Genomic DNA, 18,578 nt, shown 5'->3' on the forward strand with positions numbered 1-18,578 from the left:
AAACAAAAACAAAAACAAAAACAAAAACAAAAACAAAAACAAAAACAAAAACAAAAACAAAAACAAAAACAAAAACAAAAACAAAAACAAAAACAAAAACAAAAACAAAAACAAAAACAAAAACAAAAACAAAAACAAAAACAAAAACAAAAACAAAAACAAAAACAAAAACAAAAACAAAAACAAAAACAAAAACAAAAACAAAAACAAAAACAAAAACAAAAACAAAAACAAAAACAAAAACAAAAACAAAAACAAAAACAAAAACAAAAACAAAAACAAAAACAAAAACAAAAACAAAAACAAAAACAAAAACAAAAACAAAAACAAAAACAAAAACAAAAACAAAAACAAAAACAAAAACAAAAACAAAAACAAAAACAAAAACAAAAACAAAAACAAAAACAAAAACAAAAACAAAAACAAAAACAAAAACAAAAACAAAAACAAAAACAAAAACAAAAACAAAAACAAAAACAAAAACAAAAACAAAAACAAAAACAAAAACAAAAACAAAAACAAAAACAAAAACAAAAACAAAAACAAAAACAAAAACAAAAACAAAAACAAAAACAAAAACAAAAACAAAAACAAAAACAAAAACAAAAACAAAAACAAAAACAAAAACAAAAACAAAAACAAAAACAAAAACAAAAACAAAAACAAAAACAAAAACAAAAACAAAAACAAAAACAAAAACAAAAACAAAAACAAAAACAAAAACAAAAACAAAAACAAAAACAAAAACAAAAACAAAAACAAAAACAAAAACAAAAACAAAAACAAAAACAAAAACAAAAACAAAAACAAAAACAAAAACAAAAACAAAAACAAAAACAAAAACAAAAACAAAAACAAAAACAAAAACAAAAACAAAAACAAAAACAAAAACAAAAACAAAAACAAAAACAAAAACAAAAACGAAACGTTTGTTAAACGATTCAATGATACGCCTGACATTTGATACAATCTAGTCGATCCGTGTCAAACCTGTGAAATCTAACAGAAAAAATAAAGGTTCTGCAAAATTATCAAACCAGGCAAAACTTCTCCCTATCTTTCACGAGTCGTTTTTGGGCATTTACATAGTTTTGCTAAAATTTAACAACACACCTCTCACTTTAAAATTCAGTTGGATGAATTGTTTCACATTTTTTTAAATAATATTTATAATGTTTAACCACAAACACGCTGAAAGACGATTTTTGTGGACAATCCATTAAATGTTATGTGAAATTTCATTATTTTTTTTTTTTTGAAAAATTTAAAAAGACCTATGCAAATAGTACATTAAATTTGCTTTAAAATGAGTTGTATATCACATTAATGAGACTAGTGGTTCTAAAATGCAAAAAGATGAGTGTTTTGTTCGCATTTCTGAAGGTAATTCTCATATGACATCGTGTCCTGAATGGAGTTGATACTCTAACAACTTGAAAGCAAAGAAATGGATTAGATCGAGTTATGATTTAGATGATGATTAAAGTTAAATCCGGATCGAATAATTAATTAAGATACTCTTCCTTATTTATTACTGGACCTCTTTTCCTAGGAAATTAAATTCGCTGTTGGAAAAGACTTGCAAAAATATTGGTATATAACTCAATACCGTTTTGTAATTTACCGTTTGTTTGTAATTCACCGTAGGACTACCACTTCACCTGAACTTTTCCGTCCCAGCTTCGCTAGCGATCGCTGGATCCCCACTCCAGGCCGATTCGTCTCTACCTTTCTAGTCAGTATCCGTTGGAGAAATTGATACAACTCGTAAGACCAGAGAGAGCTGACCGCCAACATTGAGACAGGCTGTACAGCAAACCTGTTTTTACACTGGCATCCTACGGAGCTGGATCTACTTGCATCGCAGCCAAGCTGTCTCTGCCGTTGGTTTCCAATTTACACAACAAAAAAGCATCTGAAAATTGGCAAGAATTGTTGACTTTTTTTTGTAAAAATAATAATTTTCAGGGATAAAATAGAATGTGGCTTTCAGTCGAAAAAAAATTATAAAGCTAAACTGACAAGTTTTCATATTTATAGAAAACATTAATATGTGAAAGATGTGTGCATACAAATTACAATTTGAATCCGTTCTAAGAATGCAAAACAAAACGTAAAACAAGACATTTGGTCGCTTAATATACAAACAATACAATAATCGGCATCTAACATGCAACAGGTGGAACAATAACAATCAAAGCGAAGTGAAAATTCAAACAGAAGAAAAGAAGCAAAAAAAATGCAAAACAAAGTCAAACACGCGACCGGTATTACACCTCTAAAGCCGGGAGGCGGCTTTCCAAAAGGAAAAGAGGAACGGAAAAATCCGAGCCCGTCCGTGAAGCGCAGAAGCCGACATTTTTCGCGGTTTTCTTAGCGCCCTTCCCCTCTCTGCAGTCAAAGGGTTGAGGAGCTTCCGAGCGCGCGAAAGATCGTGATGAAGAAGCGCCGCCGCCACAGTCGTCGTCGTGCTTTAGTCGATTTCCTCGCCTTTTTGGGTTGGTCGCTTTTTCAGCCGTACATTCGTTCAAGTCCTTCTCTCGGAGCCACTGGAGAAGTCGGGGAGGTACAGTCGTTGTCAAAAAGATATGGCTGGGTTAAAAAGTTAGGAAATTATTATTAGATTGTTGATGCGTTTTACACTCAGATAAAATTCTACTTTCTAAGGAATGTGTGATTTGCAAATATTTGAGGATGATGGACGAAGATCAATGGAAGCGTTATGAGCCTTGAGATCTAGAGTTTTTTAAAAAGGTTTTATAAGCTTTTGTGTTTCATATGTTTATGAGACTTTAAAAAAATCTAGAGATGAATTTTAATTCTATCGTTAGACTCGAGTAAAATTATCTATGAAGCTCACAAACGATATAAGCTTTTAGTTAAATGAAAATTGCCCAATAATAATTTAAAAAAAACATTATGTCCCTTACTTTAAGAGAAATGAAGAAATACATTATATGGCTATAGTTTCCTAAATTATTTTTCTTTAAGGTATTGTTTTAGATTTATTTAAATAAATTATTAAAAAAATATAATTTAAATCATACAAAAAATTAAAAAAAATTCCAAAACTGTTTGAAACGCAAAATTTTAACATTCATTATCTCAAAAATTTAATTTAGCTTTCAAAAGCTTAGCAAAACTGAGAATTTTTGTAAGAAAGTTGTTAAGATGTAAAGTTGCAGTTTTTTTAATTTTTAAATGCACTTCAAAAATCATGACATTGTGCTTTAAATTTTGAATGATTTTTATACGCCGAGTGTTAAAAAAATCTCAAGATTTTTCATCAAAAAAAAAATAGCTTAAATTCAATCAGCTCCCTGAAACAACGGAAATTAGGGAAGAGTGGGGAGATTTAAACCCCTTCTTTGTATCGCACATAGTTCTCCCAATTTATCACAAAACTTTGAAATTATTGCATGAGAGCAATTCTCTACAAAACCGGCTGATTTCGACCATTTTTATTTTTTGTATTTTTTGATTTGGCTCAAACTTTGTGGGGGCCTTACCTATGACCAAAGAAGCCATTTTGCATCATTAGTTTGTCCATATAAATTTCCATACAAATTTGGCAGCTGTTCATACAAAAATGGTACGTAAATATTCGAAAATCTGTAACTTTTGAAGGAATTTTTTGATCAATTTGGTGTCTTCGGCAAAGTAGTAGGTATTGTTAAGGACTATTTAGAAAAAAAATAGGTACACGGAAAAAAAATTTCCCGATTTTTTTATTAACTTTTTTTTCACAAAAACTCAAATTCCCAAAATACGTATTTTTTGATTTCCGAGATTTTTTGATATGTTTTAGGGGACAAAAATCCGCAACTTTTGAGCTATAGAGAAACATGGTCAAAAAATCTGCCGCCGAGTTATGATTTTTTGAAAAACTAGTGATTTTTGGAAAAAATCGAAATTTCATACATGAAAACTTTTTGACCTCATTTTTTTATGCAAAATTGAATTTGCAATCGAAAATTACTTTACAGATTTTTTGATAAAGGGCCCCGTTTTCAAGATATAGCCACCGAAAGTTTGATTTCAGCGAAATATTTGCAGTTTTTCGATTTTTAAAAATAGTGACCATGAGTGACCATTTCTGAAAATATTTTTTTTTAACAGTTCAGAAAATTTGCTATAAAATTGTCTAAGAGACATCGAAGATTGGACCACTGGTTAATGAGATACAGCGGCTTAAAGAAAAAGAAACAAGAAAATTGAAATTTTGTAATTCTCACCCAAACAACCCTCAATTTTCTAATGTCAATATCTCAGCAACTAATGGTCCGATTTTCAATGTTAATACATGAAACATTCGTGAAATTTTTCGATCTTTTCGAAAAAAATATTTTGAAAATTTTTAAATCAATACTAGCATTTTAAATGGGCATAATATTCAATGTTTGGCCCTTTTAAAATGTTAGTCTTGATTTAATTTTTTTCAAAATATTTTTTTCGAAAAGATCGGAAAATTTCACGAATGTTTCATGTATTAACATTAAAAATTGAACCATTAATTGCTGAGATATCGTCATTAGAAAATGGTGGGCTGTTTGGATTTTTTGACCATGTTTCTCTATAGCTCAAAAGTTGCGGATTTTTGTCCCCTAAAACATATCAAAAAATCTCGAAAATAAAAAAATATGTATTTTGGGAATTTGAGTTTTTGTGAAAAAAAAGTTAATAAAAAAATCGGGAAATTTTTTTTCCGTGTACCTATTTTTTTCTAAATAGTCCTTAACAATACCTACAACTTTGCCGAAGACACCAAATTGATCAAAAAATTTCTTCAAAAGTTACAGATTTTCGAATATTTACGTACCATTTTTGTATGAACAGCTGCCAAATTTGTATGGAAATTTATATGGACAAACTAATGATGCAAAATGGCTTCTTTGATCATAGAGAAGGCCCCCACAAAGTTTGAGCCAAATCAAAAAATACAAATAAAATCCATTTCCGGTTTTGGTAGAGAATTGCTCATGAGTTGAAAGTTTAAACAATCAACTATGTTTGGCTATTTGATCAGAAAAGTTCAACTTTTCAGCACCCATTTCAGTGCTAAAATGTAGAACTTTTCAGCATTTATTTTGAAAAGTGTTGCTATTCGATTCTGTTATTTTTGGTACAGAAAAGTAGGCTGTTTCGTCGTTCAAGAATGACAAGAAAAGTAAGTAGTTTCACGACGGAATTGCAAAAAAAAAAATATTTAAAACCGGAATTTTCAAAGTAATAGGGGTAACTTGATCCCCCTTCAACATTTAGATAAAAATTAAAACAATACGTTGTTACTCATCCAGATTATGTATTGATTTTTTGAAAGTTACAGCCATTATAGGGCAGCGAATGACCAAGAAGGTTAAAGCTGCCAGAAATAAATGAATTAACAACAACAACAGCCATTTCTCATAAAACATGTACGTTTCTGTTTAAAATATAACATGTTTAGTACCGTCATCAGGGGTGACATTCGGTCTGGGGGGTGAGATTGGGTCATACAAAACTGCTGAAATTTGTATGACCCAATCTCATCCCCAGACCCAATGTCACCCCTGATGACGATAAAAAAATATTTAAAAACATATAATATTCATAATTGTACCAAAATTAAGCATGTTTACATAAGCTGGTAATTTTTGTTTTTAAAACATTTTAAAAATGGTTCACACTCAAGTAAGTCATCCTCCTCAACTATGCTAAAGCAATCCATGTACGGAAAACTAAACCGTTCATTGAAACTTAAGACTGAATTCAGTGACTGTTTATTGTTACAAAAATAGGACGATTAATTTAACGTCAAATGCGTAAGGGATTTGTTGTTGATAAGTTAATCAAACAATTCATGTATAGAAGAAATAATGTTTTTAATAAACTCCAGTTGTTTTCTATACACATAAAAACAAAGTAAAAAGATCTCTTGGAAGTTCTTAGCAGTATTTTTTTTAGAAAAATATATGTAACTCAATCCGACCCTTTTTCAGATTTTTAAAAATGGTTAAAAATTGTATTACAAAGCATAATCAAAAACTAATTCTAATAATTGAAAATTGATTAGGCCATTGCAAATATTTTTTGAAGTTTATGTCCCTCGACTCTGACCAAAGTCAATGCCAGTTGTTTTGCAATCATAATTTTCCAAAATTTCTAAGCAATGACGATTTTTTTTTTGTGAGTTAAAAAGTTTTTGCGGTGCTGAACATTGTAATTTCATAAAAGTTCAAAATATTTTTTAACAAGTCCAAATAAGCTAAATATGATTATCAACGCAGAAAAAGGCGTTTTAGATTGTTTTGAGTTGATTAGACTTCTATTTCCATTGATTTTTTTTAAATTTTATGAAAAAAAAAATTTGCTTCCTGATTTTTCGAACCAATTTTGAAACTTTGAACTTTGAAAAATATTGGCAACGCTTTATAGGATCATAATAATAGGGTCATTAAAGTTTTTCAAAAGAAGTATCAGTTTTAAACAAATAACAATGTATGATATTCATACATATTTTTTATGGATGTTCTGATTAATTGAAACTAATGAGAACAACCCAACCTCCCAAACTGATTATAAAGTCAAAAGGTCACGTACGGCCTCCACAGTGAGATTCTGGTTTTACTCAACGGAAGCGCGCCACTCCGAATCGCATTCAGAACCACCACACACACCACTTGCAAAACCTCTACGATTAACTGAATCGAAGTAATGCGCGTTATCAGCCAGACTAGCCAGACTGAGACCGAGACGATTAATTTGAAAACAGTCTCCGTTGTGTTTGGTTGAAATATTAAGTAGCTGTTTACTCGTCGATTGCCTGAAAATCGAAATGGTGAAAGTGGGATTTGTGAGTGCAAAATTTTCCATGATGTTTACGCAAGAAGAAATTATCAGATATTAAACCCAATTTCAGCTGCTTATTTTGCTGATATCAATCATCGCGGCATTCACCAGTGCGCAGGATGTTGAATACTACGATCACGGTATGGTACCAATTGAACGGATTAAATTATCAAACATACTTGAATCCTCCAATGTAGTTCCAGCTCCCAGATGTCAGTGCTACTCCCGGTACAAGCAAAACTATTGCGGCAAACTAAAGTGCAAACCAACCAAGAGTACGTGGACCTAAGGAAAATTATTGCTGAGGAATGTTGGTACAAGATAACAAATTAATAGCTTTAAGAAGATTCAGCTGTTTTATAATGTTTTGATTTATTCATAAGTTGACATAATAAATGATTCAATAAATACAACCATTATACCAATAAATTCTTTTTTTTTGTGACCTTAATTCATATTTAATCTGTTTCCAACTTTTTTGATCGTGACTGTAAATAAAGGTAGGAGTTCGTTTTGAACAAGCTTCTGTAGAAAAGCGAGTGCCAGTGCACTTGTTACATTATTTCGACCATCTTCTAGTGAAACTTTTCGTGGATGAAATTGAACAGTATTGGATTCATGATGATTTGTAGAAAGTTTTGTTTAATTAATAATTTTATAATTTTAGTTTTTTTTTTCAAACTATCTTTTAATGCAATTTATTGCAACATTAATGCTGATAAGAAAATATGGTAAAAAAAGGTGAAAACTAAGCAAAACATCAAGAAAGGCTGGAAAACAACTAAACAAGAAAAAAGGCTTATAAAAATGCATAAATAAATTAAGAAAAATATCTAACAAGAGAAGTTAAGTGGTTCAAAATGATCATTTGTTTAACACTCCTTTTTAAACCTTTTGGAAAATTTTATATTTTATTCAAACGAGTTTTAGATTTACAATACTTTCTTTTCACCATTGAGCAGTTCTCTGGACATCGCAAAAAAAATCCAAATTTTAATAATTATTGTTTTTTTTTATTTGTATGAAACTTTGTCCTTATGTCCATGGGGTCTATTGGGTGCGACGGTCGTTTTGTTATTTGCCAAATTATGATTTGAAAAACAGGTTTTTTTTTGGAAAATTTGAAAAAAAATAATCAAAAAATAATTTTTAGATGTAAAATGGAATTATAAATGGAAAAGTATAGGTGTAAAATTTAGATAAAGTGTGCCGTTTTAAGTAGTAGCCATTTTCAGGTAAAATTCTTCAACACAATTGTCATTTTTTTTAAACATATTCGAAAAGTTGAGAAAATTCTCCAAAATTTGCTTTATTATACATTTTTGATAAGAACTTTGGTTGCCATTCCAAGATTTAAAAAGACCAAGCATTAGTTTTTTTAAGTTCTACCCAATTGAAGCACAATTTTCAATCGATGATATCTTAAAAACAATTAACTGATTTAAATAACGGCTTACATTTCAATTGCACCAAATAATCGAAGACACCAAATCGATCAGAAAAAACTTCTCTGGAGATACAGATTTTCGAATGATTTCATGCCACTTTTCTGTAGAAAGCCCCCAAATTTATATGGAGACTACTATGAAGAAACTTATGATGCAAAATGGCTTACTTGGACATAAAAAATCGATAGACAATTTTTCATAAAAAAAAACAATGAATAGTCCATTTGCGGAATTCTAGATAATTGCTCAATTACAAAAATAAACTTAATAAATGTTTTTTTTTTCATTCAAATTATAATAATCATTTAGATTTTCTATCAATAAATTGATAAAGATTTGAAATGTTTTAAAATCTTGAGTTTTTTAAAGGTCCTAAAAACTATTGTGTTTCATCTCTAGAAATGTTCTATTTTTACCAATAAAATTTTTTTTTTCGTTTCGTCACGTATTTCGAAAAGAGTTCAGAAAAAAAACAATAAAATCATGTGTGTTACTTTTCACTTTATATTTGAAAGCTTATCACGTAATATTCCTGTCAGATTATCGTTTGACTGCAAAATTTTACGTTTTATATAAAATAACTGTAAATTTGGTTTTAAAGAAATCTCACGCTTGGCTTAACATAATATAAAAATTAAATTTATTGATAAAATTTCCACAATAGCATTTTTTTCTCTTATCAATAATTTATGAACATTTTCGAAAATTGGTTTCCGACGGAATTCGACATGTCGTTTACCTTGTTGGATAAACAAATCACAAATTATAAAGGTTTGTGAACTTGTAATACAATGATGAATTAATAAAATAAATGGTAGTGTAACCCCTCAAATTTGACTATAATAGACAGATCTTAAATTTTATGTGAACAATAAGAAAATAAAAATCATTTTTCATTATTTAATTATCCGAACTTCCACCATTTAGCCGCATGTCAACCTGAACTTCTCGCAAATAAGGATGTCCCAGTCGATAGTTTATACTTTTTTTTCTCAACCAAGTTTGATTTACTGAAAAAAAAACAGTGAAGAAAGCATCCGCAAAACGCAGGAAAACAAGATAAAAAAACGGCAAACCACAAAATCCAATCGATTATTAATGTGTATCAACTTACAAACCGACCTCGATGTTAAATGCTGAGGTCTCTTTTCAACTGTTGCTTTTTTTCAATTCTCTTTTCTTCTCCCTTTTTTAGCTTGTCCCTTTTGTTTTTGCCACCTTCACACTGCCTTTACTCAATGAGTTCGATGTGATTCTGATTCCTTCCTCCTCCATCTTCTGGTGGTCATTGATAGGACTGGGAACGCCAGAAGCAGTGAATGAAGCCCAGTTTCAATCTCTCGATTTTTTTTTTCTGCATTGAGGCAGGTGGGAACCGGGAAGCACGTGGTTTCCAGAACAGGTGAACACTCGATGAATGAATCAATGGGAAAAAATCTCCGCCGAGCGAGATGATTGAACCGCGAAGCCAATCGAAAGTCCTCTCCCCCGGTTTCCTCTTTACTTGAAGTTTTGAGGGAAGGTAGAACGTGGAAGTGTGTGGTTTTCATTCATCATTCTAGTGACCAGACTAGCTTTTTTTTATCTCGAGGCAGGTGCCTTACGGTTTGCGTGAAAAGGTGTAGCAAATTTGAAACAGACCAGTAGCTGCGATTCGAATAGGTTAATGAAATTTGATATGGCAGTTACGCATTGTTTTAGACTGGAATGAAACTCAACACGTGGGAACTGACAACTGTTTTGCATACCTTTAGATATCGAGATACTGACGCTGACCTTTTTTTCTCTTCTATTTTGATTTCCAGATGCGGCGTAGATCCAGAATGAAGGTTCTGAAGATCTTGCAGTCATTTTCGCAAGGTAAGTGGCCCCATTCAGGACTTTGTACAATATCGTTTGAATTTACAAAATGCCCTTGGTTTGTTACAGGCACGTTCATAGCGTTTGTGCTAATGATGCTGTGCTGTGGTCAAAACTTCGCGGAACCTGGCGTAAGTAGAGTTTAGCCAAAATAATAAACTAAGAATAAATTTAATTTAAATTGACCGTGATGAAATCAAAATTTAAAAAAAATATTCAGATGTCAGACCTGAAACATTTTTAAGTAAAAATATTAAGAAGCAAAATGCGATTATTTCTTTTTAATTATAACAAATTTAAAATTTAGTCTATTTCTTTCAAGCAATCTGGCTTCCTTTTTTATTCAAAATTTGTATGTTTGCAAAACGATTTATTTTAATTAGTTTGCTTCTCACTGAAATTTTTTTCTGTCGATTTTTACAAAACTAAGAGTCGATTCTGTTTGGTATTCTTGGAAATTAATAATAATTGAAGTATTTTGGTCCGAATAGTTAAACAGGACAATTATGCATTTTTTTGCAGTTTTACGTGTTAAAAAAGGTCATTGTTTATTTTAATGTTTTTACAGTGTTTCCACAAATATATAATAAATAAACTATCTAGGATGTTTTTTTCATTTATTTGCGAATTTTAAACATAAAAAGTGAACCAAACTTCAAGATAATTTTTCTATTCCTTTGCAGAATTATATTCAATCAAGTTTATTGACATTTTTGTCTCATGATTAAAAATACCACTCAAATGTCAAAATCATAAACAAAAAACAAATGTAATTTAATTTTTTTTTTTCAGAGAACGAAACAATCAAATTAAATTTGTATTCATGATTTTCAAAATTCCACCAAATTTTTAAAAACTAGTGCTAGAACAAGACAATTTTTAGTAAAATGACTGGGTTGGATCTGAATTTCTTTGTTGTTAAAGAAATGATACATGGATTGTTTCTCATTTATTATTGCAAATATAAATGAAAATATAAAATCAAATTGGCTATTATTTTGTATTATTTTATTTATAATTATTTTCATCTTCCTGTCTTAATAAGAAAACCAAATACCAGAATATTTTTTTTAGGAGTCAAGAAACAGAATAATTGACTAGTTGTTTTTTTTTGCAAAATAAAACATACGAATTGTGTTGGAATATAATAGTAAGGAATCACACTGAGCTTTGGTAGAAAAGTGTTCAGAGTGCATCAAGAAGAAATTATCAATTTTTTTAAATGTTCAAAAAAGTTGGTAATTGAAATTTCAAAAAAATTCATAAAAAGATTTTTTTTAAAACATTTAAAGTGTCATGTCATTTTCAATAAAATTTGTTAAAATCGAAAAAGGACTGCATTTTAGAATAAGAGGTGTGCAAAAATGCTTTTTTTGGGAACCGCTCATTTTCACTTGCTCATTATATTTGCGGCTCTTTTGAACGATTTCAAAATTTATTTTAAAGCATAGTGTGATTGTTTATGCTTTTTTATTGTTGTAAATTATTCAAATAAATAAAAACGACAAAATTCATTTGCGTTTCTAGGTATTGGCGGTTTCTATGTCAGGATTTCTACTCGAACCTAAACGTTCGAAAGGGGAAAGTTCCCAAACATAAATCTAGAATGTAGGTGAAAATTGGTATTAATTTTACGAAATTGCGTTTATTCTTGTTAAAATTAAACAAAAGCTGAAATTTCATCTTGAAACAAAAGTCTGCAAACTCGATAGTATAAATAATAAAAAGACTGTATAGTTTTTAAGTTCATATAAATACCAAATTTAATCGGGTAAGAGATTTTTTCCAAAATCTCCAGGTTAAGAATTATGAAATGCTCGAATTTGTATTCGGGTAATGTACCTTTACGATCAGTTATGCAATGAAAAGTAATTTTTATTTTGCTTAGGAAATCATTCAGCTTGGCTTTTGGCGAATCTTCCGAGAAAACTAGAAAATTGAAATTTGGGTGATTTTTTTCAATTATATGCCAGCTCACTAATAGACAGTAAAATATTGTGTAAATTCTTAAGGTGTAAAACTTGAAGGTGTAATATTACCTCATTTATGATGTAATATTGCATAAATTTTGACAGAAAAAGTGCCAAAACACTGGAATAATGGCGAATTGAGATTTTTTCTGCAAAATGAAGAGTATGAATAAAATACGTACGGAGTGGTATGGAAGCATACTGACCGTGGTAGAGACGTGTTCAAAGTACCTCAGAAGAATTCTTCATATTTTTTTTAAAGTTTAAAAAGTTAGTTAGCAATAATAAAGAAAACTTCCATAAATAGCATTATTTTCATATTCTCAAAGTGACAAGATTTTCTCAATGAACATGATTTCAAATCGGAAAACGGAATGCATTTTCCGATTCTTTGGGCAATTTTCCACTAGGAGAAGATAAAATAAGTTTAAAATAATAAATATTATGTGTTTTTGAAAAATAATTAAATAAAATCTACAAATTTGCAAGCATTTAAGTAGAACAGATTTGATATAAAATGTGAAAACTTATGATTTGTGCTTTTAATTCAGTTCAAAATGCAATATGAATCGATTATTTTATAAACAAAACTAGTTTTAACAAATTTCAGGGAAAATTAATAGTTAATAGTATTAAAGAAAATATTCAATAATAAATTGTAATCTTATCAATGTCACCCCAGGCTACGGTACTCATTCCCAGATGTAATATTACCATTTTTTTAACTGTGAAGGGGGGGGGGGGGTGAGATTGGGTCATACACAATCATAAAATTCTAAAAATATATATATTTTAAATTTTCCTCTCACCAGTACCTGGACTTTGACAACCTGCCGGAGACGAACTTTACGTGCGCCGGCAAGGTGATCGGCGGCTACTACGCCGACCTGGAGGCGTCCTGCCAGATGTTCCACGTGTGCACGATCGGCCAGGGCGACGAACCGATGGACATCAAGTTCCTGTGCCTGAACGGGACCGTGTTCGACCAGGAGACGCGCGTGTGCGAACGCGTCGACGAGGTCGACTGCTCCAAGTCGGAGCGGTTCTACTACCTGAATCTGGAGCTGTACGGCAACACGATCATTCCGGCACCGGAAGGTGGGTTTAGTTTGGGGGGGGGAGGTTTTAGATTGAAATTAATGGTGTTATGTTTTTGGTTTTGCAGAGAGCAGCTCGGAGGAAGTGTCCGGCAGTGCGAGCAGCCCGTCGCCGTCGACGACGTCCACGACCATGACTACGGCAGTCAGCAGTAGTAGCACAACCACAACCAAAAAGCCAACAACGACCACGCCATCACGTAGATTTATCTTTAACAATAGTAAAGGAAGTCCGATCGTGTCCTCGACCACGCTGGCCACGCCAACGCATTCCTATTCGTCTACCACTTTGAAAACGCCGGAAGAGGAAGACGAATACGAGTACGACGACGAAGACTACGAGGAGAAGGACGGTCCGGCTGGGGGCTCGCCGGCCCTGCCCGCCATCGAGGAGGACGGATCGTTTTCGCCGCAGCAGTTTACGCTGCAGCAGCAAACCCAGAATAGTCAACCGAAGCCGGACGACCCGGCCAAGACGGGCACCAAGCCGGCAGTGTCCTTCCAGCAACAACACTTCCAGAACGGTGGAACACTGGCTGTGACCAACTCGCACGTGACCGTCACGACGCACACGACTAGCAGCAATGGCAACATTAACGCTAACGCTAACGCCAACAATCAGCAGAAGAAAATTGCTCAACAATTACCGTCCCAAAAGGAGAAGCTTGCCTTCGAGCATCAAAAGCAGCAACAGCAGCAAGCACTTCTCCAACAGCAGATGATCACCAAGCAGCACATCGAACTGCAGAAAAAGCAACAGGAAGCGGCCGTCCAGCAACAGCAGAAGGCCATCCAGCAGCAGCAGAAGCAGGTCCAACAGCACGATGCCGAAATCAAGAACCACCAGGCACTGCTTCTGCTTCACCAGCAGAAGATCAACCGCCAACAACAAAAGACCCAAACCACGGCGAAACCTCAACCCGCAAACCACTACAACCCGTACGACACCATCAACCAACAACAACAACAACAGCAGCAGCCGCAAACTCATGCACCAAAGAGAATCCCACTTTTGTCGGCGGCCAACCAACCAACCCTAGTGCAAACCAGTCAGCAACAGCAGCAACGACCTGCACCGCAACCCCCCAGCGCATCCCAGCTGGCACCGTTCAGGCTAAGGGCGCAGGGCTTCAAACTGCCCTCCCAGCAGCAACAACAACAGCGGCCAGACTCGTCGCTCGAACAGGAGGACCGTTTCGAAGGATACCGGAGGCAGCCACCCCCACAGGTAACTGGCGTCAAATGGGGGATGAAGAGGGGAGTAAGCGACCGGGGGGCTCCATGGGTTTGTTCTAAATTGTGTCGTTCGGTGGGGACGCAGGGTAATGCTTACAAACTCCCTAAATCCCGTCTGATTGTCCCCTTCAACAACTGATCTACGCCTCGTTTTAGGTCTCCTTGCACCTGCCCTTTGAACAGCTTCGCCAACAGAAGGACATCTCGCTGCAGTTCGACTCGGACATCGAGGACCTGTCGCAGTTCCCGCAGCACAAGGAGCTCAAGCGGTCCGATCCGCCCTTCCACAGCTCGATCCATCCATCGCCGGCCCCTTCCCAGTCGGCAACCGTAACGGCCGCCGCCAACAGCAGTCCAAGCCCGTCAACCGCGGTCGCCCCACCCGAGGAGAGTGCCGGCTACGCGGATGACGCCGTCGAGTACGAGTACGAAGACTACAGCTCGGAAGCGGCCAGCGGTGAACCGGCTTCGAGCGGCGGCCAGCAGCAGCAGCATCCTAGTTTATCAGATAGCGTTAAGTCTAACACTAATAGCGAAATTGTAGTGACCAAAAAGCGGTCCGGGGAGGGTCAGATTGGCGATGGCCAACAGATTGGCGCCGGCCAGCAGCAGCAGGCCCAACAGCCAAGTGGCCACACTAGTATAGGTAGTAATAGCTCTAAAGGTAAGGCCAACACTAGTAGATTTATCATCAACAACGAACACCACAAGAGTCCAACGAGTTCGTACAGTAGCGGTGGCAGCAGCAGCAGCAGTCGGGGTCAAAGTGGCCACGTGTACGACAACCGGCCCAAGCCACGTGCCAGCAGCTACCAACCGCAGCCCCAGGCGCCGAAGGTGATAGTCACAACCAGCACCTCGATCCGGGACAACAACGGGCGGACAATCAACTACTCCATCAACAGCAGTAGCAGTAGTAGCAATAGCAATTCGTCCCCGGTGACCACGAGTAGTCCACGTCGCGGGTACGACGAGTACAAGGAGGATGACGTCCTGTCGGATCCGTTCTTCCTGGACGTCCCCAAGGTCGGGGGAGGACGGCGGAGGCGGAGCGCTCCAACGCAGCAGCGAAAACGACGGAGAAGGGTTATTTATATTGTTCCTCGATTTATGTAACGCCGCGACTCATCCTTCCCAAAAAAATACCCCCTAATTAAAAAAACAACTCACCATAACGCGCCTTTAATGATATTGGAACACAAAATGCAGTAATCTCTAGATGTTAATATAGGAAAATGTAACTTTTCTAAACTATTCCATGTAAATATACGTTCTTTTCAACTGCCCCCTTCCACGTGGGACGTGGGACAGTTTTTGGTAATACTCAGCAGCTCAACGTTGGCAAGAGTTTGGTCAAATTTTAGATTCATAAGCCTCGGAAAGAAAATGTACATTCAATACTCGTAACGTTATTTGTATTAAAGCATAAGCTCTAAACTCCCTCACTCTAGCAAACTCCTGTTCAATTTTATCGTTTTGTAATATTGATTTTAATCTGTTTCTATTTTAGCTAATTTAATTGCCTTATTCTTCCCTTGTTTTAAATTTCCCCTTTCCCGCAAAACCTCCCTCTAATTACTAGATCGTAAGAAAATCTCCTGTACAGATTGTGTAGAAGAGAAAAGAGTTTTTTTTTTTAGAAATATGGACAGCAGTAAGAAAACTCAAATTACAAACCCACGCATAGTGTATGAACAAGTTATGGACTTTTGACGGTAAACGAACGAACGAAAGCAATCGGTTGGAAAACTTAGGATAACCTCGTTGGAAATAACATGCATTGCGAGTATGATTCACTGCGCAATCGACAAAATAATTGAATAAAGGTTTTTAGGAGAATAAAGGCAACAAATATGATTCAAATTACGCTGGGGTGTGTGTTTTATTTTGCATCCGAAAGTTCTATGCGGAGGGTGGTGGGCTCATAAAACATTAAAGAAGTTTACTCGCGAGTCTTTATGCGCCCAAAAATTTTAGAAGCAGTTTTTAAAAACTTGCTAAACTTACGCTGCCTTTTTCTCTGACTACATTTATAGAAAATGAATTTGATGTTTTTTTGTTTAAATTGAGAAGATTCTATGATAAATATTGTATCTGATTCTAAATATTTGGATATCTGGAGAAAAATTTGAAAGGGGCGGTACGACATTGCTCTTAAGATATATTTCTTCTGGACAACAGGCTTAACTTTTTGTTTTACTCTGATTGCTAATTTTATTCGCTCCTAAAGTTTAATTCAGATCCAGATTACCTCCTTGCCCTGATATACAGTGTAAACTAACAGGATATCGTTTCAATAAAATTACATTTACAATTACAATTTAATAGTGTGATGGATTATGAATTCTCAAGGCAAACAGTCGAATGATGCGGATGAGACTATTCCCGGTTATATGGTGTTGATTTAGAACAAATGATTCAATCTTAGACAGCCGGCTGTGGAAAGATAAAACCAAATAACATTCGAAAACGCGAAACCGCCCGGATCGAAAAATACACACAATCGGGGGGACATCGAAGACGGAAACGGCAACGAAAATCTTGCGTGATGACCGCGACGCGCACAGTTCAACTTCACGAACGCAACTCAATGAGACAGGATAACATTTATTGAAATGAAATTTGAATTCAAATCTTCTTTACAAAAAATACATTTTTTACGTTGTTGTGTACCTTTATTCATATATTTTACAAAACATTTCAAAATAATTTTTAAACGCGCAAAATTTAAGAAAGTGTAGAAAACACGGTGTATTTCCTAGAACAAACTTAAGATAAAAAATTTGGCAAGTCTGATATTTGGCACCATGAAAGAAGGGCTCTTTACCGATGGGATGGGATCATGTTCATATCTATAAAATGTCTTATGAATATGCCTCAAGAGACTCTATAAATGACATATCTGACCAATATTTGGCCTCAAATAAAAAGTTTCCTAACCAAATTTACCAGATTTCTTGCTTTTTTTTAAATAACCGCAAATCCAAGCTGGAAACCTCTATACGACCGGGTGCGGGACATTTCGCCGAATGTCGTTTCGCCGACGGTCATTTCGCCGAAGGTCATTTCGCCGAATGTCGTTTCGCCGCATGGGACGTTTCGCCGAATGGGACGTTTCGGCGAAATGACCGTCGGCGAAACGACATTCGGCGAAACGTACCAGATCCATACGACCGAATAAATATCTTCTCTTTGTACAATTTTCATGAATATACAGCAACAGACTACCCGAATACAAATTCGAGCATAAAACACTTCTAAACTAAGAGTATTTCATTTAAAAGCTATTTATTACCCAAAAGGTTCCTAAAATTATTTTTTCAATCCTCTGCCATATAACACCATGACATTTTTAAACATTTTCGAATCAATCACATTGTAGAGAACAGTTTTCTGAACAATTTCCGTAAAAAAAAGTATCAATTTTGGTTCATTATAAGCCGAGATATACCCAATTTCATAAAATAAAAAGTGACTTTCTCCAAAATATCTGGATTTCATCCAAACGATGAACACTGTCTATGTTTAGAAGTGTTTTATGCTCGAATTTGTTTCCGTTCAGTCTGTTGCTGTATTTTCATGAAAAATTGTACAAAGAAAAGATATTTATTCGGTCGTATTGAGATTTCCAGCTTGTATTTTGGGGTTATTTCAAAGAAAGCAAGAAATCTGGTAAATTTGGTTAGGAATCTTTTTATTTGAGGCCAAATATTGGTCAGATTTGTCATTTAGAGTCTTTTGTGGCATATTAATAAGAAATTTGATGGATATGAACATGATCCCATCGATTTTCATAGATTTTCTGAAGAAAAATCCTATAAAATCGAAAAAAATCTTCAAGAAAAAGTTGCTCTAGACCCCCCGACGAAATATTTCGCCGGACCCTGCAAAATGTGGGGAAAAAGCTTGGGAAAAGACCTTCTTTCATGGTTCCAAATATCAGACCTGCCGAATTTTTTATCTAAATGTTCTCGGAAAAATACACCGTGGAAAAATATATATTAACTAGTTATTAATTCGTCATTCTTTGAATTTATTTGAATTATTCGTCAGATCCCTGGAATTATTGAAGTTGAAGCTAGTACAAATTTAAAAAAAAATCAACATTATATGCCAAAAGCAAATAAATGTTTTGTTAT

At 34.4% G+C, this 18,578-nt stretch overlaps 1 protein-coding gene across 5 annotated transcripts in view; it reads left to right on the forward strand.

The window, feature by feature from the left end:
* The window catches only part of LOC120416987 (uncharacterized), a 269,935-nt gene extending 253,633 nt beyond the window's left edge, over positions 1 to 16,302 (forward strand). For 4 of the 5 annotated variants that reach the window (XM_052708575.1, XM_039578911.2, XM_052708576.1 and 1 more), the window contains 5 exons: positions 10,082 to 10,136; positions 10,206 to 10,267; positions 12,919 to 13,204; positions 13,272 to 14,431; positions 14,596 to 16,302. In XM_052708575.1, the coding sequence (XP_052564535.1) occupies positions 10,082 to 10,136; positions 10,206 to 10,267; positions 12,919 to 13,204; positions 13,272 to 14,431; positions 14,596 to 15,555 (2,523 nt within the window). In that variant the 3' untranslated portion in view covers positions 15,556 to 16,302. The remainder of the gene's footprint in view (positions 1 to 10,081; positions 10,137 to 10,205; positions 10,268 to 12,918; positions 13,205 to 13,271; positions 14,432 to 14,595) is intronic. The other variant, XM_039578912.2, reaches the window with a different exon arrangement.
* Positions 16,303 to 18,578: the final 2,276 nt, after the last annotated feature.

The sequence above is a fragment of the Culex pipiens genome, chromosome 2 (assembly GCF_016801865.2).
Source record: "Culex pipiens pallens isolate TS chromosome 2, TS_CPP_V2, whole genome shotgun sequence".
In the NCBI taxonomy this organism is placed as follows: Eukaryota; Metazoa; Arthropoda; class Insecta; order Diptera; family Culicidae; genus Culex; species Culex pipiens.